The 25698-nt window shown below is 36.2% G+C and overlaps 1 protein-coding gene across 1 annotated transcript; it reads right to left on the minus strand.

Moving 5' to 3' along the window:
• Positions 1-4118: 4118 nt before the first annotated feature.
• LOC124357970 (39S ribosomal protein L39, mitochondrial-like) lies at positions 4119-25350 on the minus strand. The gene is made up of 8 exons (XM_046810140.1): positions 25158-25350; positions 22153-22341; positions 20693-20935; positions 19930-20148; positions 12098-12198; positions 9909-9980; positions 6338-6385; positions 4119-4235 (listed from the first exon to the last, which is right to left on the minus strand). The coding sequence occupies exons 1-8, from the start codon at positions 25216-25218 to the stop codon at positions 4170-4172; spliced, it is 999 nt and encodes a 332-aa protein (XP_046666096.1). The 5' UTR covers positions 25219-25350; the 3' UTR covers positions 4119-4169.
• Between the last annotated feature and the right edge of the window lie 348 nt (positions 25351-25698).

The raw sequence follows: 25698 nt of genomic DNA on the forward strand, positions 1-25698 counted from the left end.
GTTTGCTTACACCTTACTTTTCTTTTAATATGTCTTATACTGGTTTGAAATTATTCAAACATTTTAGATTTTAAATACATTTTGTAAATAATACATATATGCCCATAATTTTTACAGTAAATTGCTTAAGTTCTGGATGCCCATTTTATAATCCATAAAATGAAAGTAGAAATAGATAGTATGGCTCCGTTCTTAAAATAAAACCATTTCTCAGAATAGTGGAATTCTTTGATTACTTTTTGCTTTTTCGAGCGGTATCCAAATGTTTAAGAATTATGCGAGTAGTACTGGTGATTTTATTTAAATAAAATGTAGCCACACAAAACTATTAGGAATTGTGTTTTAAAATACTAAAAGTGTAGATTTGACCATCACTGCTGAAGGATGTACAAAAATTCAATAATGTTATCGTTTTGTTTGAAATATTTTGTCAAGCTATAAAAGCTATCCATTATAAATTATTTTTGAATTAAAAATTAATGGAAGAATGATAGTATAACTGTTAATATTTTTATTGTAAGTTGTTCATTTTGTTTTTCTTGGGTCCGTAGGTATAAATTAAAAACTTTGATAATTTGAGGATGATTAACTGGCAAAGACATATTAGTCTAACATTTGCTAGACAGAAAAATAAAATTATCCAGGGTCTTTGCTCCTGGTAATAGTAATAACTAATACGTTTTGATACTTGAATTAACACTATGCTGAAATACACCTAATGGAAATATAATTTTCAAATAAAACATTTAATATCCTATTATTTAAAAGATTGATGATTCAATCGTCTTTTTTCTTCAAAAGGCCCGTTCAGTCAGACAGTTGCCATTACTCCAGCAAGCCAATGAGAGGGATCCTTTTTGGTCATGTGGTCCTAAGCTGTCAGCTGCTATTGTGTACCTTTGAGGTTATGGTAATTTGTTATTACGTTTGTCGTTTACCGTAGTGAAGTGTTACTTGATTTTTACAATAGATAGAGACAACTACCATAATTAATTGACTCCATGTACGCTTCTTGTTGAATAAACAATTCATTCTGTACCGTACTCACAAATAAAATATTTATTGTATCCCGAGTTTGTTTATTTCATCATATTCCGTTCAAAACATGCTTCATCCATTTATAATGCAAATAAATCTTTGTTCCTCCTCTGAATAATTCAAAACAAGTTTTCTCCAAATTTAAATTACATTTTTCTGGTAAATTTAGGTTTAGTACCTTATGTATTAGTCATAGAACAATAAGTGGGAAGAGATGATTCAATGTGAATTTTAAGTTAGGCTCAATCTTAAGTCTGAAGTCAGGTTTGTTTGAAGAGATCCAAAAAAAGTTGATGATGAAGAAGTTCAAACTCTTTACATTGTTTTGTCATCAGAGTCACCTAGTGGACAAAACAAAGTTTAGGGTTCATTTGGAGCTTCTTCACCGACTTTTATTGGATCTCTTCAAACAAACATGACCCCAGATCCAGATGCTGCACTAAGAGGAAGGTGAACTGGAGCTCAATTCAACACTTGCATTTAATCTTCACTTTGTATAAAAGTTGTCCTTCAGCATCCATATCTTCCAATTTCCTCAGTATGAAGTTAAAAACTGCCAAATTTGATTGTTCTGTGGTGTTATGTTCCTTCCAGGTCTGAAACAGTTCACCATGAAAGTTCGACATCACCTTAAAAATAAAATTGGGTTGCGAATGGTAGCAAAGAAGACATTAAGATATTTCGGTTGTGATATCAAAGTGAAACCAGAAAAAATTACTTATACTTCTCAGGGGTATTGAATGGTTAAGGACCAAAATAATAAGCTGTTAATTGGTGTTTCAGTTAGAGAAACCATATTACAAGCCTTGGATGGGTACGAAGTCCGTTTTACGTCGTCTGCATTCCGAGATAGAGAGTAATCCCTAGTGTGCGGAGGAAGCACATTGGTTTTCACTTACACTGCACCACCACAACTCCCGCCTTTATTGGGCGCAAATAAATAGCCGAATCAGTGATTTGCGGGGACAATAAATTAGATGAACAATAAAAATGTAGGCCTACTGAAAAGCAGACTGTATAAATGTAATCTAAAATGACCAAGACCTTAAATGCGGTATTTTTGCACTAAAAAGGACTATTTTGGTGAACATAAAAGAGATACTATAAGCAGAAAAATGTTATATGCAGATGTTATGATGAAATGTTACTGTAGTAGAATTTGGATTTAATAGAATTACTCTTGACAAAGGCCCATCAAAATTTGAAAGAATTTATAAACACTGTCTTAAACTCACTTGTTCTCTACTAGTTTGGTTGGATCATCTCATCCATTTCATCTGGATCATGTCTAAGAACCATGGCTGGGGGGGGGGTTAGCCCATTGAGGTAGTAGTTATATGAGCCTCTGCAGGGCTCATTCCGTAATAACTATTTTGTTTATGATAGAGCAATGGCATTTGAAACATTGTTTAAAATAATTGTTCCTCTATCTAATTGTTATACACAATTTAAAGAAACAAAATACTTTATTTAAAAATTGATAATTGTTATACATGATTTAAAGAAACAAAATACTAAAAATTGATAGTCCCATAATTTTATTTTCCAAAAAAATAAAACAACACTTTTTAAAAGTGAAATATTTCACACTGTGCAATTAGCGTATCTTAATAGTCCATACTGTTTTTTACACAGGAGAAAATATTTAACCCTATATCAAAAAATTCAAACACGAGAGAAAAAACAAAAATTCCACTGGAAGTGCTAGGAATACTATCTACTATTATAGGCCTTTTAATAAATGAAGCAACTAGACTTATGTCTAATACAGTATTTCAAGGTCTACAGAAGTCAAATGTACTTTCTGTTGCTCTTCCTCATGATCTAAAGGAAGGGTAATGTCATTCGAGTTGTCCTGGCCGGAGAATATTAGATAGGGGTATAATGCAAACTTCAAAGCTTTCACCAATATCACTACCACTTTAATTTTATACTCACGGGTAAACTTTATGTGGAAGTCACATGTTTGGCTCCTGGTAACACATGGGGAGAATTCTTTCCTCCATTTAACAAAAGCAGTTACTTATTGATACCAAGCTAGGCAAGTTATAAATATCGTAAGGTTTCTTTGAAATCTACGTCTAAGCCATAGTTGGTTTTGTAACGTTATTGTAAAATTTATGTATTTAAAATTGTAATGTACGAGATTCTTCTTGTTATGGTAATGTATTATAACTCCAATTGTGTATGATTTTTACATACATTGAAGTTGGATAATATATCGAATTTTTCAATAATAGCAATCGAATAACGAGTGTAGGCCACTTATTAAAGTCTCCCTATACTCACAATCCCTTTGTCAACTTCAGAATCACACAAGTTTTCACGCTCCATTACACATAATGTAAACTAAGTCACAGAAGCATGTACAAGATGAGCTACAGTTGATCAGGAGTGAAACGGACACAAAATATTTTAAAGAACAGGTTAGCCGCAGTATGAAAATGAAATTATTTAGTTGGTTGAAATCTAAACAGTAAGAGACGTACCCAGGATGTCTACGGGAAATACAGTGGACTTAGTGAAAAGTGTAATGTCAAAAGTTGACCAAGTAACCAGCGTGTGTGTCTACCTCAACGTGAAGTGTTTTTTTATGGGCCCCAACGCTTCATTAAACCATATTACCTTACTGATGACCATAGGTTTAGTGTACTAATTAACATCTTCACTGTGGGTTCATACTGGTGAGACTGAACAAACACAATCAGCAAGCGTCTTCCGCATTCAATGTGTTAAAATTCACGATAAGACGGGATATAGATACCTCTTAGTACTGCTAATTCAACCAAGATCCTAGATTTTAGCCCACCAAAGTGAAATATCAATGTCTATACATGTGTTTATTTTTGCATATGCAAAAAATTTTTGTACCTATATAAGTTTGACAATGCCATAATTATTGTCCAAAACACAACACGTCCGTACAACATTTTTTTGGATTGCTTCAAGCATAAGTACCTGATATACGATCCCTTGAAGAATACGTTATGGTAACATTACTAAATTCCACTCTGTATCACGAAAACTGCTAAATTTCTGTGCGATGGTTCTCAAACAAATAAAACACTGGTTATATATACATTTTATTAAACATAAAAAGTGATCACTCTAGAATCTAGACTTAGTAAGTGCTAGGTGGCTTCTGCCGACTGCTTCAAAGGTGGGGACTCCAAGGCTGCGGGGACTCTTGCAGGATTCTGGAACATGACGAATATTAGGAAGTGATACAAGAAAGAGAAAGAATAAAAGTATGTCCGACAGAACATGTTTTATCAATACATGAAAGAGGATTGTCAATAACACTTACTCCTTCACATTTTATGAAGGCCCCAGTTGTCATGGAATCAGCAACGTCCCCAGCCTGGTGATCTTTTTCAAATTTTTTTTTTAATATAAGCAATTTGAAATACAAAAATATACAACAGACCCCAATTAGGATTTTTTTTACCCCACAAAGATTTATTCCAAATTTGCAGGGTTGTTGATTTTATTAATTGTTCCGTATATAATATAAATATATTGAGATTTTTAAACCTCTTCAGATTTAAGTACGGTTGAGGTTTCCATATTGCCTAGACAAAAAAAAACATTTCTTGGCCCAATCAAACAGGGGTACCGCTGCTACAAGATATGACACACATGTACTGTGTTTATATTATCACCTTTTTAACTTACCAACTATCAAATGGGGATGGCAAAAAGTAACCAAAGAACATGGAGAAAAAACCAAAAATAAATTCTTGAGCAACTGCAGCATTCACTAATAAGAAACACAGTGTTCTCAACTTTGCTTTATCAAGCAAAACTGTGAAAAATTTTGTAGAATGAAAAAAATTAAAAATGTTAAGGTACTAAGTTTTTTAAAGAAGCCTTAAACATCTTGTAAGTTTAATCAGTTAAACATATTCGGTGAATCCCAAATCGTTTGATAGAGATGGTTTAAGGTTTGTTTCCATCATGCCTCTCGAGGATGGCAGACGCACTGAACTGCTAAAAAAGGTGATTATTGAAAGATGCTTCCCGTTAATGTTGGGAAGTACATGAGTCAACTTACGACGACCCGTGCAAATGCTTTTGGAGCCATTGGACATTGCAAGTAACATTGTGCCTCCACCAAGTTGCAAAGAGGCATAGTGGAAACAATCCTTTATATAAATTGCAGGAATCTAAGTGTACAGTGTAACCTGTCATAAAAACAGTATAACCACTGAGTACGCAAACACCGATGTGTCACTTAAATCTGGGCAACCTTATGGATGTCCAAGAGCGGTATATCACTAACTGCAAATGCTGAGATTCTGGGGCTCAAGGGCAATTCGATAGGTCTAGTCTACTGCAGGAGATTACTGTTGGAGTTGGTGGGGTTTATTCCCTAACCTCAGAGGTTCTTGCTAGCCTCAACAACGGTGTGCCACCCGCTGCCTGCTTTGACTGGTTCTTCCGGGGGGACATGACTTTGAGATTAGTGTTCTAAATTCTTCCTCATGGATCTCGATAGGAGGCGACCCCTACCTCCAACCTTACCCATCCTGTCACTCTGGAAGCAGCGCTAAGGTTCTTACAGGACTAAGTGCAATTTATAAGTTTCTTGTCCTAAGAGAGCAAAAAAAAAAAACCTGTTATAACCGGTCTAATTTGGTAATAGGGTAGATTGAATGTGATTAAAAGTTGTAAGGTATTTATAGCAAATGTAGTTTACTTTTTAAAGACACTACATAATTACAAAACTGATGAATACTGTGCCAGAATTTCATCATTTATAAATTATGACACAAAAAATATTCTATTTTAAAACTACGCTAATGCACCGGATATTTTATATTTTCTTTTAGTTACGAATCTAAAATTTAAAATGGTTCAAAAGTGTGTACAGTAAATATGAATTTATTTTAGAAAAAATAAAACATTCAGTAATTTACGATTTAAAAATACACATCTTGACTTTCTTAACGTGTAAAAAGTAACTATCCCACCAGCACATATTCAAAAACTGACTCAATTGCAATAATGCAATTTTCGTAAAGGTAATCTTTCCTAAAAATATTGGGGGTAAGGTCATCGTAAAAAGAAAAAACCCCACATCCCTCTCCAGACCACGGTGCACCGCCGACGTGTGGGATAAAGTTATTGAGCTTGTTCATGTGGCATCCCTAACTTACAAGACTTACGGTTACAAACGTTTTATCATATGTTATCAGACCAGATATAAGAGGTGCTTGATATGTAATTTAAACGTAACCTCTTTATCATTGTTGTAAGCAAAATAATCTAAGTTGGTATGGTGTGTTTCAAATCTTACCAGTTTTGAAGCCCTCTCTTCCAGGATAGAGTATGCAAAATGGTTTATCTGTAAACAAAGGTATTTCAGGATTAAACCATGTATGACACACTTCTTGAGCTTTTTAATGTCATAGACTAATTGTAGTGTTAGTTGATATATTAAATGCTTTTATAAAACATTTAAGTTATTTCACTTTTATAAAACATTTTAGTCATTTCACTTTTATAAAACATTTAAGTCATTTCAATCACGTAACATGTTCAAAACACTCAAGATGGTTTAAACCTAGAGGAAAGTGCACTAAAATAATCCGATGACATTTGAGACAGTGTTTGCCATATCGCTACTGATCACCAGGTGTGACGTACCTATGATCACATACAGCCATATCGCTACTGATCACCAGGTGTGACGTACCTATGATCACATACAGCCATATCGCTACTGATCACCAGGTGTGACTTACCTATGATCACATACAGCCATATCGCTACTGATCACCAGGTGTGACGTACCTATGATCACATACAGCCATATCGCTACTGATCACCAGGTGTTACGTACCTATGATCACATACAGCCAAATCGCTACTGATCACCAGGTGTGACGTACCTATGATCACATACAGCCATATCGCTACTGATCACCAGGTGTGACGTACCTATGATCACATACAGCCATATCGCTACTGATCACCAGGTGTTACGTACCTATGATCACATACAGCCAAATCGCTACTGATCACCAGGTGTGACGTACCTATGATCACATACAGCCATATCGCTACTGATCACCAGGTGTGACGTACCTATGATCACATACAGCCATATCGCTACTGATCACCAGGTGTGACGTACCTATGATCACATACAGCCATATCGCTACTGATCACCAGGTGTGACGTACCTATGATCACATACAGCCATATCGCTACTGATCACCAGGTGTGACGTACCTATGATCACATACAGTCATATCGCTACTGATCACCAGGTGTGACGTACCTATGATCACATACAGCCATATCGCTACTGATCACCAGGTGTGACGTACCTATGATCACATACAGTCCGCTTGATTTACATGTTGTCTGCAAAACGTTTGAATGAAGACAAATGCATGTATTTCATACATTGCAGATTTAATTTTTTTTTTTTAGTTTCGATGGTCAAGCGGTCTAAGACGTCTGCCTTTGGGTATGAGAGAGAGATAGCGCAGGATCAAGTCCTATCTGTGACCGTTACAATTTTTATCAGTACTTTGTACTATATCAACTCTCCCTCTTATTTTATCTGTTAACCCTATAAGTGGCGGTCATTTGTGGTCTCAGTGGCAGGCCGTTTTCGGGTAAATTGCCGTGATCGTTAAACTTATTTTTAGAAAATATTATCTAAGTGATAACCTAGCAACATTATATATTTTTGTTTTCCTTATAAACTATAGAATAAGGATAAATATAATATTTGGTGCCTTACCATTGTTTTCAAATTAATATCATTGTAGATGTGTAAAAATTTTTTTTTTTTAGAAAAAATAATTTTTAATTTTTACTGTCCGTCACTTTGAAACTACTGAAGCTACAAAATAATGTCAAATACACAGAATATACACAATTTTATTCTAAACAAATTACTTCTTATACATGTTTTTCTATTTACAAAAACAAAAAAGTTAGATGGGAAAAACTAAATCTATGTATAAACTGGATTTTTTACTCCCGAGTCACTAGAAGGGGCTTGTCTTTTCCTCCCAGTAGTGTAGGGCCTATAAGTGTAGTGGCTTAGTTTGTCATAGCACAGTATATTTCGTAAATATAAAACAGGAATTGTCTTATCGCAAACCCCTCCCCATCCTCAGACAGAGGTCAAAGTCGAGCGATCTAGTAGATAACGTAATTACAGATTATCGCCGCCCGTTCAGCTGGTGCGCGGCATTCTTGTACTTTCGTGCCGAGGTGTCTGTCGAGTGCGTCGCTTTGTTGTGCCTCCGTGTTTTACTGTGTGTGTAATAGATTAGTGATGGGTGACACTATGAGAATTTGGGATTTGCCCAGGAGCGAAGAGGGGGCCATTCGTTTTTTACAAGATCATGACTAGTTGCCTACATCTAAAATATGCGTGGCAGTTGGCAGTTGCTGCTGAAGGCGGAAATCCACTACACTCACTCATCCTTGATACTGCTGCTTTCTGGTGGTCACAGGAAACCCATTAACAATTGATAATCTTTGTAAGTTTGTAATTGAAGAGTTGCTTTTTCATTCTATAATGTTTTTTTCTATAAATTTATATGTTTGTGTTCCTCATACTGGTGTGGTCAGTATAATCCCAAAGTACCCCAACATTTTCCATGACGAACGAATAACCTAAACATTTACCGGTAACACAAACAACGCGATAAACAATAATATACTGACAATAACAGTACGCAAAGTCGTCATTCAAAACAGTGACGAGACGAGTAGACAGCTGTTCTCTCGTCTGCCGCCAGGTCAAACGAAAACCGTTGGATTCATTTAAGCCAGCAAACATTAGTAACATGAATACACACTATACTATATGATATGTATAGGAAATTTCATGGAGAATACGATAGTTCAAACTAGGCCTAAAAATAATGGACGGTTGCGGAGCAACAGCCTTAAATGTGAAGCAATGGCTGTGACGGCGCTTACCACTTCGCGGCGGCGTGAATCATACGTCTCAGACGGCGCTTGCCACTTAGAGGGTTAAGACCCTTGCACAGGCCAGTGGACCATGAGGAGGGGTAGAATAAGACTTAAAAGGAAATGAGTCTGCTTTATTTAAAGGAAAGAGAAAATTTTGTTTAACGTAACAGTTGATGAAATTTGTTTATTGCAGAAGTATTGGACACAAGGGTTAGAAGTGGAGATTCAGATGCAGCCACCATTTGACTATTTCCGTACGGTCTGATCTAGTTCAATATCATAAACTTACGTTATTTAGAAAAAAACATCGATTTAGGAACTAAATAGTATTGTAAATGCCAGTCAACTTTACAACATGCTGGTGTTTAATAAAATGATTGCTTTCAATAAAACTATTGGGTCAACAATTTTTCCAAGACTTTTTTTACAGAATAAAATGAAGTAAACACTTCTTTATCTTCTTCATTAGTGAAAACCCAAACTCTGAGGAGAATTTATTACATTAATTGAAGACTGTAAATTTATTTCAATTTAGCTCCTGACGAGCGAACAATCCAAAATATTCTAATGGAACCACTTAAATTTAATCTTCGTGTTTTTTCTATTCTTGTTTTCATAAACAAGGTATCCGAGCCTTCACTATATATTACCAGTACACACAATGGCAAAGCAATCACAATGGATTTACGAGAAAGAATAACAAAGGCATTCATTCTTTGTTTTACATACAAATGAATAAAAAATGAATAAAAAAATGCAGTACTTAAATACTAATTCCCATGGTAGAAATTTTAGATTTGAAGTAGCTGCATAATACTAAATTTAATTACATTAAATTATAAACATAACTTCATCTTTTTTGTGTGGAAAACCAATTCAAATTGGTTATAAAAATATGTAATTACAAATTCATAATTACTTACTCTGATCTCTGCTGGAATGGACACTCCTTGAAACCTGTACATGTTTTCCAGTTCACTGTCCAGCTTGTGTACCTGCAACACGATACATTCACATTTCATGATAGAATACTAGGTTCTTCGTCTTTGACAACATGATGAACTGATATCTTTGGCTTCATTTTGAAGAACATACTAGAATATAACACACCATCACATGCATTTGCACTGATGGTGGTGGAATTTACGAACTAGCTTTGTCTGTCACAAGACGAGTGCTGGTGGTGGGTGGGGTCAGAGCCCTACACTAAGACACTCGCTTTAAAATTCATTGCCTGATTTGTGATGTTTACTGAAAAGGAATAATGAGTGAGAGAATAGTGATTTTATTTCAAAAATATCTGTACCAATGATCATTTTGGAGTCTATAGCGGTAGTCTTTTGACATGAACCTGTGATGAAAATCAACCATTAAAAATCATTTAATCGTAACGGAACTTTCCAACTATTTTTCCAAATTTCATGGAGTTTGGAGCATGAATCTGTAATGAAAAACCCTGGTTACTAGAAATAGTGTGCTAGTTGGGTTCCAAAACCTGGTTACTACAAATCTGTGTGTTAGGTGGGTTCTAAATCCTGGTTACTAAACATTATGTGCTAGGTGGGTTCCAAACCCTGGTTACTACAAATCTGTGTGTTAGGTGGGTTGAAAATCCTGGTTACTAAACATTGTGTGCTAGGTGGGTTCCAAAACTAGGTTACTACAAATTGTGTGCTAGGTGGGTACCAAACCCTGGTTACTACAAATTGTGTGCTAGGTGGGTACCAAATCATGGTTACTACAAATTTGTGTGCTAGGTGGGTTCCAAATCCTAGCTACTAAACATTGTGTGCTAGGTGGGTTCCAAAACCTGGTTACTATAAAATGTTTGCTAGGTGGGTTCCAAACCCTGGTTACTACAAATTTGTGTGCTAGGTGGGTTCCAAAACCTGGTTACTATACAATGTTTGCTAGGTGGGTACCAAATCCTGGTTACTACAAATTTGTGTGCTAGGTGGGTTCCAAATCCTAGCTACTAAACATTGTGTGCTAGGTGGGTTCCAAAAACCTGGTTACTATAAAATGTTTGCTATGTGGGTACCAAATCCTGGTTACTACAAATTTGTGTGCTAGGTGGGTTCCAAATCCTAGCTACTAAACATTGTGTGCTAGGTGGGTTCCAAAACCTGGTTACTACAAATTGTGTGCTAGGTGGGTTCCAAATCCTGGTTACTACAAATTGTGTGCTAGGTAGGTTCAAAATCCTGGTTACTACAAATTGTGTGCTAGGTGGGTACCAAATCCTGGTTACTAAACATTGTGTGCTACGTGGGTTCCAAAACCTGGCTACTACAAATTTGTGTGCTAGGTGGGTTCCAAATCCAAAATAAGAGACTTGAAATCTTTCTTGAAGAATACAACAAAAATGGTAACAAAGCTAACTGTACCATAACTTGACAAGCATGTCAATTGTGAAAGAAAGGTAGTAAATGGAATTTTGCCTTGCACCAAACTCGTGGCAATGTTAATTAGTTGTTCAAATCACAGGCAGCAGATTCTAAAAAGATAACTTGTGATACGGTATAAGCACCTTAATATAAATGGTGATTATATAGAAAAATTCTCAAGAATTTACAAATGTATATAATAAAATTTTACTATATACAATGGCTTCAGGGAGTGACATGATTTTTATTTATAAAAATGTTTTAAAAAATTAAAAAGTACAAAATTTTCTTAATTTATATTTCATACATAATTATAATTTCCTTAATTCTTAAATGAATAAAAAACATGTCACTTCCCATATTATAATAATTTTACATATTATCTTCAGTTTTTTATAATTGGGCCTAATTATAACATTTCCTAAAACACCTTAAACATAATAATGAGTTATGAAGAATATAAAATTAATAAAAACCTCAATGTAGTAACTTCTTAGCAATATCACGGGTAAAAAATTTAAACATCAACAATCATCAGAAAATTTGTACCTAAGGTCCAACGCCACTGTGAATATTTCTCAAGTGATTTAAACTTAACTAAAATTACGCTATAAGATTCTTAGTTTCCTTAAGATCGTCAAACATCCATTATTTTTAAAATAAAAGGACTAGTCAAGTTAGATTATCTCTGTTGACTCAGACTGACAATCTGCAATAATACTGACAGCAGTGATTGAGGTGCGGCCCAGCAGCTTGGTGTTGTTGATCATCGGACCACGACTGATGTCCAGATGATCGCCCACTCTGTACAAAGTGATCTTGTTGCCTGCAACAGTTGGAATTCAGAGCTAATAAATGCTCAACATGATAATACAAGATGTTTCCAAAAAGGACTTTACAACTTTGAAAACTCATATAAATTTATTCAAAAAAGGTACAGTGCAGGTTTTAGTGTTGTTTTTAAAGGGAAACAAATCAAGTTTTGACTCGCATAGTTTGCTAGTCAATAATCGCACTGCAACAAGCGCTAGTGGCAATTACTTTTAAAGATGGCTGCCTTTACTGGATCAGGATCGTGGCAAGCCTGGGCTGCCGTGTAAAGTTGCATTCATTTTAACTGTGCAGTTATTACTTATATTTCGTTAGTAACAAACTAACTTATGAATATATAACAGTGTGTCGATAAGTCTTTTATTAGTAATGATCAGTTGACGTTATATCAATCAACCCATGAACTGCATTGTAAGTAGTTAATGTCAAGACACGTAACTAACATCAAAGTTAGAAGCCTTGTCAGTCGGACATTGATAACAGAAAACTGCCTCTGCACATCTCTGCTGCGCCGCTGCCAACTGCAGGCTGTCAGACTAACATTTCCCGTTTCACCAGGCCAGACCCGCTGCACGGCCCCTCCATATGGACGGATTATTGCAGCGCCTTCAATTATTTCCATACTTCTAGTTCTCTTGTCTGCGTTTGAACTGCCAGTGACTTTTTGAAGGAGTTCATGCCGTTGTGTAATAATATCATAATTAGTGTGAGTCAGACATTTTTTGACAGAGCAGGATCCATTGCTTTAATAATTTTATTTTTATTAATCTTAGCATGCAGACCATTTAATTTGTGTTGTAATTAGTGTGTTGACTAAGTATTTATATTAATTTATCTTTGTGTAAAAATAATATATTTACGTGTATTAGTAGTACAGTAGAACCCCTCATATCCGGCCACCACGGGACCGAGCCCCTGGCCGGATAACGATTCGGCCGGATAAACCAAACCTACAGTACACAGCACTTGACGAAACAAAACAATTGTACTGTACTGTACTAACCGCACTGGAAATAATCAACGAACTGTTTACAGGTTTAACCTATTAGCTCAACTGAGGACAACACAGGAAAATGTAAACAAATAGATACACCAAAATAACGCAAGAGTCGTGGGAGACTAGTGCGTGCAACTGCGCGCCTGCAAGCCGTGGTAAATAAATTTCGATATTGGCTTCCGGAAAGTAGCCGGATAAACCGAGGTGCGGTAAAACCGAGGCCGGATATGAGGGGTTCTACTGTAAGAGTGTAATATTTTACTTATTTATAGATATAGATATTTGTTTTACTCTTTTTTATTACGAGATTCGTAATTTAGAAATGCCTTAACACTGTATTGTCCTATTCCGTACTTTTAGATATTTAATTGTGTTGTAATTTGTGTGTTGACTAAGTATTTATATTAATTTATCTTTGTGTAAAAATAATATATTTACGTGTTTTAGTAATAAGAGTGTAATATTTTATTTATTGATAGATATTTGTTTTACTCTATTTTATTACGAGAAATTTATTTATTTATTAATAGTTTAAGGAACACAGTTATCCTTTTCTCTTTATTTAAAAAATGGTACGAATTACAAGATCAAATGAGTTGTTTAAAAGGGATTGAAGGTCTGCATTATTTACATCAGGATGTAATAGATTTGTCAGCTTTATTTTTTAATGAGCTTAGGTCTATTAGGGCAACATTTGGCGAGAACGCAATAGATAACCTAATCCCTCATGTTTCCTCCCTCCTCTCTAAACTTAACGATACAACAAAATCCAACGAAGACCTCAAACGTGACATCGAAGATGTTCGCCTGGATTTGGTTGCAGCCGAAAATCGATGCACTGACCTCAACAAAAGTTTTAAAGGAATATCCTTAGAATGCTGCGAACTTGAAAGCAAACAAGAAGATGAAGTTCGTCAGCTTAATTTGCAGATTGCTCAATGTAAGAAGGAAAATGAACAACTTAAGGAACAAATCGATCGACATGGGACTGTGAACATTGGAAATATAATAGCTGAACACCAACAGAGAATCGATCTTCTCTCCGGTGAGCGCAAGTGTCTTCTTACTACCATCGAGGTCTTAGAAGCTGAAATAGAGAGTATGCGGTTGGAACTGAAACGGCTTGAGATACAAGTGTCGGAACAGCCTATTGTGGAAGATGATGAGAACGCTGTACTGGCTGAACTGCCTACACCAGCTGCTACCGAGGCTACTCTGATCTTACCAAGTATGACTGCTCCCCCCACCCCCGCCATCAATCCCACCCCTCAGGCAACACCCCCACCTACCTCATCTGACACCTCTGATCCTCCTTGCGTCTCTCACCATACCAAAGACTTTAAAAAAGTGCTTCTTATTGGTGACTCACACTTAAGACATTCTTCTTTTGAAGCTGTTGTAAGAGGTGCACATCTAGAATGTTGTCCAGGTGGAAAAGCCTTAGATATTAAGAACAAACTGTTAGATTATATAGACTTAGATTTAGATGTAATATATTTTCATGTAGGAGCTAATAATTTGAGACGAGGTTACCGGGGCAGGCCGGGCTACAATGGAGGACACGGTAAACGCGAGGCCCTTCATAGTATTGCTGACCTCCTCTTCACTGCTAAAACCCGATTTCAAAACACAAAAATATTTTTTAACAGTGTTTTGACTAGGCGTGATATCACATACAAAGCGTTGTTCGATTTCAACTCGCAAGTCGAGTTGATGTGCAACAACTTTGATGTCACCTTTGTGGAGGCCAACTGTCACGTCAGTAAACGAGACCTCTCTCGAGATGGCGTACATTTTAACAGGAGAGCCGTAGCACGTTTGGGCTCTCTGTTTGTTGATGTCATGGCTGCAGCTTTGTATTCACCTCCTCCTTGCTCAGAGCCAGCGTCCAACGAACAGCTGGAGAGTTCTCCCGAGCAGGGAAACTAGCAGCGCGGGGGGTGTGAACAACAAAGTCGACGTCTCAAGGTTGCTCATTTTGAACATGCGATCCCTGAACACAGGGTTTGATGAAATGTGTTCTTTATTGAGCGATTTTGACTTTGACGTTTTTTGTGTGTCAGAAACTTGGCTACAACCTAGCACCCCATCAGAAAGTTATGGTATACCAGGATATGTCTTGTTGCGAAGCGATCGTCACTTTCAACCAAGTTCTTGACAGGCACCAGATGGGTGGAGGAGTGGCTCTTTACATCAAGGAAGGCATTTCATTTGAGCAACATTTCTTGTCTGAAGACATAAATCCTGGAGTAGAACACATCTGTGTAATTCTAAAGTGGAAAGGAGTGCGGATTGGGCTTTGTGAAGTGTACAGACCTTCTTATGTGAGATCCTCCAGCCTTGAGGAACTATTTCACTCGCTGTTTGTGGAACTGGCAGTACAAGTCAACACTGTGATTTATTTAGGAGACACAAACATTGACCTTCTCTCTGCCACAAGCAACGATGCAAAGTATCTCCGCCGTCTCCTGAAGGACTCAAATGCAGTTCAGATGGTTAACGAGCCTACAAGAGTTACAGGGACTTCAACCACATTAATCGACCATATTATCGTGGACAAGTCGACTGAAGTCAAGAGAACCGGTGTAGTAGACACTGCAAGCATTAAAGATCATCGTGGGCAGGTTATGACAGATCACAAACTTGTTTTTTGTGAGATTTTTGTGCCTAAAGTAAGACCAAGCTCAAAACTGATCACATACCGAGATTACTCCAAATTTGACCCCGAAAAGGCAGTAGAAAACTACTTCAAATGTTAATTGGAATATTGCTCTAGGCATGGAAGGAGTGAATGAAATTGAGCAGTTTATTACTAGTAATATTAAGAAAATATTTGATGAACATGCACCAGTTGTCTCCAAACGGGTAACAAAGAAGAAAGCCCCTTGGAGAAGTGATCAACTCAAAGAACTCACTAAGACTGAGAATAAACTTAGAAATCAATATTGGAGAACCAGACAGAGAAGTGACTGGAATCAATACAGAATTGTTAGAAACAGGTTAAACCAGTTAATTTGGAAAGCTAAAAAAGACTATTTCTATGATAACCTTACTTGTACTAAGTCTTCTAAGGAATTCTGGAGATGCCTTCGAAAGTGTGATATTGTTCCTGATAAGGCGAATAAAACTCTTCAAAACAGCTTAGAGGTTAATGAAATGAATAAATATTTTGTTGAGATGGGCTCAGGGTTGGAGGTAGATAAGGATTTAGTTAGATTCTTGGAAGCTAATAGAAGGGGTAATGGAGAAACATTTAAATTTAAGACTATTACCGATGATAACGTCAGATAGGCTATTGACACAATAAAATCTCACGCTACTGGAACGGACGAGATCTCCATCCAAATGATAAAAGCTGTTAGCCCATATGCAATTAAAGCAATCACCCATCTTTTGAATGAAAGCTTTAGATCAGGTACTTTTCCCAATGCTTGGAAATTTAGTGTTATTCAACCATTGCCCAAAAATACCAACCCTACATCTGTACAACACTTGAGGCCAATTTCTATCTTGCCAGCAATGTCAAAGGTGTTAGAAAAAATAGTTATCGCTCAAATGAATGAATACATTGCAGATAATAAGTTGCTTCCTAAATTGCAGTCAGGGTTTCGCAAAAACTACAGTACCTGTTCAGCGCTGACAAATTTGTTAAGTGACATGTTTCAAGCCAAAGATCGTGGACTGCAAAACTCACTTGTACTTCTAGACTACTCCCAGGCCTTTGACTCGATCAACCATGAGATGATGCTGGCCAAAATGTGCTATATGGGCTTCGACGATAATACTGTGAGATGGGTCAAATCATACTTGGGTAGTAGACAACAAGTCACTAAGCTGGGAAGTGACACTTCTTCGCCACTCTTCAAGCAGCGAGGTGTCCCTCAAGGATCCTGTCTGGGTCCACTTCTCTTCAATCTGTACACTTCCGATATGACAGACAGTATACAAAGCTGCACGGCTCATTTATATGCAGATGACTGTCAACTGCACTTGGCTTACGAACCCAGCAAGATAAATTTAGCTATCAACAACATAAACACTGACCTTCAGCAAATCTCCGTATGGTCAGCGAAAAATGGGTTGAAGCTGAACGTAAGCAAGTGTAATGTCCTGCATGTGGCACCACAAACTGTTACTGACATGATGGATGACCAAGGTTTAGTTGTCAGGCTTAACGGAGAAAGCCTGGCTGTATGTAACACTGTAAAGACCCTAGGTGTTGTGCTAGACAGTGAGCTCACCTTTACCCATCATGTCACTTACGCCATTCAACGAGCGCTTGGTCGTTTAAGAGGTTTATATAGGTTCAGAGATCTTTTACCTGAGCCTACAAAACTTCGTCTCATGCAGTCGTTGGTTTTGTCAGTATTTCAGTACTGCTATCCTGCATACGGTAATAGTATTTCAAGGGAAAATGTCACTAGAATACAAAAGATGCAAAAACACTGCAATCCGCTTCATTTTCCAACTGAAGCGTCGTGATCACGTGACCCCTTTCAGAACTGCTGTTAACATGCTCCCCATGGAGGACGTGTGCGGGATACTCACCGGCTGCATGATACACAAAACTCTGAAGCTCAAAGAACCGGAGTACCTCTGCGAAAAGCTCGTTTACCGGGATGAGGTCTCTCAGCGTGCAACTCGACAAAACAGGACCCTCCACCTGCCTAGGGTGAGGCTTGAAGTAGGGAGGAAAGGATTTTCGTACTTCGGTCCGAAGTTGTACAATGGTCTCCCCGGTAACGTCAAAGCTTTAAACTCAGTTACCAGTTTTAAAAAACGACTAAAGAGCTCTTTCTGTGATTTGTAAATTCATGCTTTTTTTTGTAATTATGTTCTATGTGCATGTAAGTTATTGTCAGTATAAGTTATCTATTTAATTAGCTTAGGACATATTTATTGTGCTTGACTTGAGTTGTACTGAAAAACAGTGTAAACTGAGTATCGCTAGTAATAAAGGCATTTTTATTTATTTATTTATCAAAGTTGGCGACAAGTTCAGTGTAATTTTCATACCAAATACGCTACAGATCCTCCCAGTAGGCCTACAATTTATGAGTGGCATAAATGTTTTGTAGAAACAGAGTGCTCAGTAAAACATAAGAAATCATCAGGTTGTCCAAGCACATCTGACGAAGTCTTTGAGCAAGTGAGACAAAGTTTTGTCAACAGCCCTACGAAATCAATCCGGTGTGCATCTTGAGTCCCAGATATGATGGTTTGGCGTATGTTGAGAAAACATTTGCATTTGAAATCGTACAGTTTAGATTGTTGCTTTTACAAGCAATTAAAGACACTGATACAAATGCTCGGAAGAACTTCTATGCAGATATAATAAATCGATTAGATGATGAACATTCCTTAGACACATCTTTTCTGACAAGTCAACTTTTCATTTAAGTGGCAAGGTTAACGAACATAACTAGGATTTGGAGCAGTGAAAATCCAAATGAAACATTGCAACATGCTCGTGATAGCCCTAAGTTGAACGTGTTTTGTGCATTGAGCAAGAAGAAAATTTACAGCGTCTTACTTTCCAAGAGAGAACCATTAACGGGAACGAGTTCCACGGTTTGGGTTACCGACCAAATTACTCGGTTAAGTGTTTCCTTTTGTTGCTCTGGTAATGAACTCTGCTAATGTTGTCGGAGTTCGGGACAGCCTATTCACCCGTCTCGGTTTCGGGATGGTGTACCTGGATATATTGCAACAATTTTTGAAAGCATAGATCAATGGGAATGACCAGGAACAAAATGTTTACTTCATGCAAGATGGAGCACCACCACACTATCTGACTGACAACCAGGTATTTCTCAATGACTGCTTTCCAGGTCAATGGATTGGCCGTGATGCACCAAGTGCACATTCCAACGTATTTTATGAAATTTACAAGACCTGATGTAAGGATTTGGAAGAACGTTTATTGTAACCAAAATAGGACACAGAATGAATTGGGTGTTAGTGCTGAAAAATACTTAATTTCTGCATTTGGTAATGGTGTTGTCAGTCACGTCATATCAGTCCTGTGATTGGCTATAAACGACGTATTTGGTAGTTTCTTCAGTCTGCTAGAGCGAGCTTTCCAAGTTGTATTTGTGAAAAGTGTTTACCAAACTTGTTACATTACCAATAAAGACCTATAATATATAAATATGTATACATATATCCGTTAGTTTACAACTTCTTTAATACATTGGTTTAAATATTATCTTGCCAATAAATAGTACTTTCATCCAAAAACCCTGAAGAGCATCTGAGGTGCATTTCCAAACAAGAGGCAGCTTTTTTGAAGCGCACTCAAAATGTGTTTCATACACTGCCAGGGTTAAAAGACAGAAAAAACAATAGTGTGCTTAAATTGTTTTTCTTTAGTCCTATAAAAAATTGAAGCCTAAAAAAGATATTTTAGTTAAACATTTTAGTTACTGCCAATGGTTGTTGCTAGAAGGTTATGGTATACAGTACTATGTTAGGTTGAATTACACTTTTTAAATCAAGCCTGTTCAAAAATTGTTAACGTAAGGGACATATGGCATGTGAAAAATCTTCCAGTTTCATTATATATTATAAACAACTTATACAGACACTTGGTACTAATAATCAATGGTAATTATTTCTTCCAATTCATCACAATTAATATACCTGAGTATATGTTCTAAAAATAGATCAGTAATTTTTAAACCAGTTAACTGGGGAATTTGAAAAAGTTATGTTTACGCTACACTCTACCTGGGCTATTGCTGGCAATGTCAGGAATTTGTGAGGACTTGAATGGGTTGTAGCTGAAGATCTCCTCGGCCAGCTCGGGGTCAACATCAAGTCTGTGGAACGGCAGGTGTTGACGACAGATCTTGACAAACTCCGCAGACAGAATTAGAAGCTCATTCTTGGTCGGCACCCAGTCACCCAAGGACAGCTGCACGTCATATACGAAGCTACCACTTTTCACTGCAACACAATATGTAATCTTAGTCATACTGTTGATTTAGAGAACAGCCCCTCCTGAATGCGTTCAACAATAATAATAACTACGCAAATGCCTTAACAAGCCACCCAAAATGAAACCCAAATGTAGTCCTTGACTACACTAAACATATGGGTGCGGTAGATCATGGCAATCACTCTACCACATCATGTGTAAGTTTCCTAGCAAAACCATTTTAAAACTCTTTTTTTAAGTTTGTTTTTTATTTTATTTTTAACAAAAAACAAATAATACTTGTTTAATCTAACAAGTAAATTTGTTTAATCTAAATGCACGCTAATTGATTCTAGGCCAGTGTTTCTTAAGAGACTTTAAGGGTTAATGCAAGCAATACTGAGTTAAGTTTTATTTAATATTTATCTATTCCACATTGGTTACATGGATTTTCCATTTCATAACATTTATCATAAATATTCTTGTAATAATTATATTCCTTCTTAACAAGTTATATTGCCACACAAACTGTCCCAATATTCTCTAATTACTGAATTAGAAACAGGTGCAGACCATTCGGTGACGGGAAGCTGTGAAGGTGACACTCCACATTGTCTTTGAAGCAGGTCTCAGCCAGAGCACCCAGCAGGAATGAACACGCACGCCAGTATGCCTTGTTGGTCAGGTGCGGCTCACTGTCAGTCAGGTGTAGGAAGCTCAGGGAGCAGTCCGCCTCCAGAGGGCGGTGAAAATCCCACAACTTGTTTCCGTCTACAAGGGCCAGAGCTGCTTTTTGTGAAACAAACTCATTGATATCTGAAATCACACGAGTATTGTACGTCACCAAGGGCTGTTCAAAATGTAAATTACGTTTCCGTCTGTAATCTAGAGACAGAGCATGGCTATTTTGGTGTCTAGACAATCGTTCGTTTAATTAGCATCCAACCGTACTAGTGTGAAGATAGTATCATTCCACATTATTTTACAACAACAACTTTGATAATATATGAGAGTTTGAGAATTCCAATAGATGAGGGGAGCATTCAGTAATAAGGCTTTTGTTGGTAAAAAACCAATAATCAAATTGGTTTACACCATTGATCAGTAATATAGCAAATGTGAATATACAATGTAATCACTGAAAGTGGAGTTTGTGAATTGTGCATCAGGGTTTAAAATTGTCTAAAAAGTGCACCATGAAGAGCAATGTGAAAGGCCAAAAATAAATGACAAGATTCAAGAAAACCACTCATTTAAAGCTCTCAATTGTAAAGTAAATTGTCTTAAAATACTACAAAATTCGTTAGATAAAATTGTTTCACATAAGTTAGGTTACCACAAATGTTATGCCAGGTGTGTTCAAAGAATTTTCAGGAAAAACCACAAGAAGCAGCATAATTGATAATTTTGGATTCCTAAGATAAAGACCGAACCGTACCTGCAAATGAGTCACAGTTTAAAACATGTGAACTGTGAGATTTAACTTATATCTATGGAGTAGGAGCACACAAATTCCCAAAAACGAGAAAATGCATTCAGAGAATTATGGTGCACATACTCTGAAAGGTACTGCCAAACTTTTGGAAACTTAAGAAGGGCAACCTAAAGATAAAGCATGAAAAAGACAGTTCAAAAATTTAGTTTTCACAAGATGATGCCTGAACACACACAGAAATTTGAGAAAATCTTCTGAACATTTCAAGTGGAAGGTGTTTCTGCATTCACTGTACAGCAGAATTTAATGACAATGAAATTTATAAGCATGTAGGCACCATTACGATAAGTACCTAAATTTGTATGGAGTGATTATTTAAAATAAGTGACTAAACAAATATGTCTACAATACTAGTATTTAAGTGTACCTTAATTACAGACATACAGAATTTTTTTATACCAAAATAGAATCTACTTACTAGACAGTCCTCATTGAAAAAATACTTTATAGTGATCAAAGGTGTGTAAAAACAGCATTGTACGTTTTTCTAGTAATCCAACGTACTAATAAATAATCAACATTATACGTTATTACTTACGCTGAGCGACATGGTATGGAGTCGAGATATGCCTGTTCATTATAAACGTCTCATCCTTAGGTATTCCTTTATACTCCACAGAGATTTTCTCAATGCGGCCAATGCTCTCTTTCTGCCTCTTCACTTCTTCATTGTACAGAGCATTTCTCTTCTTGATTGCCTCACTCAGCGATCCCGAACTGAGCTTACCTAAAATAATATAATTTGGGTAAAATCTACTAAATTTGTATTGAGATAATTTTACGAAACTTATAGTAACATAGCCATTGGTAACACTAAAGGACTGTGATAAACTGCCTATTGTATGGATGATTTCAAACAAAATTAGGACAGCAAGGACTTTTCTAGCTAGTCAGTTATTAGTTTATTCCGTGATCAATGTCTCAATTACAATAGGCCTAAGAATTAGTTATGTATGAAAAAAATTCAGATGGAAGAACCACCAGTGCACAGTTTCCTCATAAGTGGAATATACCCCTTCCTCGATATATTGTTAGGTAAAAAACACATTCATTATGTTCTTGTTTAAAGTTTGTTACTGATGATGATTTGAAAGGATAACACGGTTTTGGACATTTGCCTTTGCTATATGCTCAGGACCATACTCAGCTTTGGCAGGCCCCGGAAAAGATATTCGAGCGAGCCCTGTCATGTCCCGCCACCCGTAAAATTGTCTGAAAAACCGGTCTAAGTACGGGTCTATATATGGTACAAAAACAGAACATTACATTTTGAGGATAGCAATCTATCTTTATCTTCAGGTGTAAAAAATCCCTAATACAGAAACAAAGACGTAAAAACTACAAAGAGCGGCAATGGGTTGCCACTGAAAAACTCCAGTAATTCCTGACTGATACACCATTGCATTAAGTCCACACTGGTACCAAAGCAATGTCAGTACAAAGAACTAAAAGCACAAAAGGCTTTGTATATACAATTATTAAATCAACCACTAATAGGATTTATTCTATATTGACAATTGCGATTTACTTCTGTGTACCTTATGCAATAAAAAGAATTGAATTGAACTAACTCAAATTAACCTGTTGAAGTTAGGCCACTTTAGCTACCACAAAGGAACATTTTTTGCCCAAGATGAACTAGGAAACCTATAAAATGTTAACAATCAAACCAATCTCAGCCAATAAAATCTATACACGCATCATGATATTGAGGTCGAGGACCATTACATAAGGTCCTAGATGGCTACTACAAGGTCTTTACCCGTTCCAACCATCGCCTTTCTGTTCTCTTTGGTTATGATGATGTGCCACAATACAACAGAAAATGTCTACATTGATTTTCTCCCCAGTTTTCTACCTTCACTGGTGTGTGTGACATGCGTTGTATAGTGTTCTCGGTTCTGTACAGTAACATCGCTTGCATTCATTCTCACTAGTTTGGACTTTATGCTGATTTTTCACAACTGAAGAAGAAGGTAGATTTCAATCCTCAAACATAGTGGTTTTTTTCTAAAATACAACAATAACAAATGTGCTAAATCCTATTAATATTTATTATGGTTGATTTAACTATTGGTGGATGTAATTTGCATTATGGATCATATCATTGTATAAGTCATCTCTCATGTACATACAATTTAAACTTCACTTCCTACTTCAACCCTTTGGCTTGTTGATAGGAACAGTTAATTTAGCTATCGTACAATTATTAAGATCTTCAACAGGAGTACTTGGTAGTGCAGTGTTTTAACATTTCAAGCAATGTAAATTATATAAAGGTAAGCAAAGATGATCAGGAAAGAATAATAGGATGGGCACTGGTACGGTACCTACAACATTGACCCTTCCACTCACATGCCTTCACGTACTTTGGAGGGATAGACAAATTATCTGTCACAACACCTACAGACTGTAAGTAAGTGTTACTTCACATATTAAAGTTCACATGGCCCACTCGGACATCTGTAGTTAAGATTCAGTTAAATATATTGTGATGGCTGTCTACAGTAAGGCAACTGTAGGCTATTACAAGAATGTAACTGTGTGAGCAATACTTTGACATTTTAGTAAATATTACTGATTAACATTCAGTAAACACATATTACACTAAAACAATTAGAAAACGAAAAACACTTTGTATTTTATTATTTGCTTCACAAGCATAACAAATGCAATAAAATGCAAGATGGCAAAATTTAAATGCTTTAACTCCAAATTAAGTAAAAATAGCTACTAGTTTACAAGATCCACTTCAAATATTTTGTTAATTTTTCGAATGGAAAGTATTTAATAAGTGAGTAGGATGGTAATATCAATTAAATAAAAGTGAGGAACGGTCTAAAAATGACTTAATTTACTTGATATCTCGCCCAGTTAGGCTGTATGGTGTTAAACGTCGTCAACATGCCAGGTTCATTCCAGACATCAATAGGTCCTGTATTTCAGAAAGGCGTGGAGGGATAACCTAAATAAATTATTCTCCTTTAAAGGGAGGAACTCCCTCTTAGGTAGAGTGCAAGCTCTCAGATAGAAGTTGGCCCTTGAATAGAGTTATAGACCCTCGGGATCCTTGGATAGGATGTTTGGATCTCAAATAGAATGATAGGCCCTCTTGTAGGGCAATTGGACTTCTCAAGTAGGTAAGACTTTTTAGCTTAAGTGTTTTTTTTAGCTTAACTTCATAAACAACAACATTTTTACTACAAATATATTCTCATATTTTTTAATATGTTTGTGGTTAAAATTTCAGAATTTTTTCTGAAGTATGAAGATTAAAAAATTCCCTACATTGAGAGGTTTAGTAAACTTGTACAAATTTTACATTAGGTCTTATTCAGTCTTTCCTCACATTATTTTCTTTAATGTGATAGTTTAGTAATAACTATCTTTAACATTTTTGTACTGTCCACTAAAAAATCAATAAATTATGCAAAAAGGCTACATTTACCATAAAGTATATTCAGAAATTAATATAAGCTTCCAATTTTTTTTATAAAAAAGACAATAAGGATTAGAAGTAATAAATACATGAATGCAACTTACGGACTGATACAATATTTCTCACTGAATATAAACAAGACCAAGCCAATTTACAATTATTCATTATGAAAAAACTAATTAGAAACACTATAAATTTCAAAAATTAATTAAAAATACCTTGGTCTGTTACACATTTTTCTATCCTATAGCTAGCAGTTGTTGAGGTTATGTTTCGTTCAAAATAAATCTGATTTTTTTAGAGATAACTGAGGATAGATTTTTTTTATACATAATTTGTTCTCGTGTAGCTGGTTTCTATTAATAACCCTGCAGCAATAATCTTTATGATAGTAAGTGTAACGTATGTATTTTACAGCTTCTAGCACAATGAATCAGTTTAAAACAAGAACCGTATACTTTACCGTTTTTCTCGCTTAATATGGGAAGAACAAACCCTTTGTTTCAACAAGTCAAATCACTTTATTTCTATGAATATTTATTGATGAGAATTTAGCATGGAACTTCCAAATTGAATACATTTCCAACAGATTATCCAGAGTAATATTTTTACTTAGACGCATTTTGAACTTGCTGTGTACTTGAA

Source organism: Homalodisca vitripennis, chromosome 3 (genome assembly GCF_021130785.1).
Source record: "Homalodisca vitripennis isolate AUS2020 chromosome 3, UT_GWSS_2.1, whole genome shotgun sequence".
NCBI lineage: Eukaryota > Metazoa > Arthropoda > Insecta > Hemiptera > Cicadellidae > Homalodisca > Homalodisca vitripennis.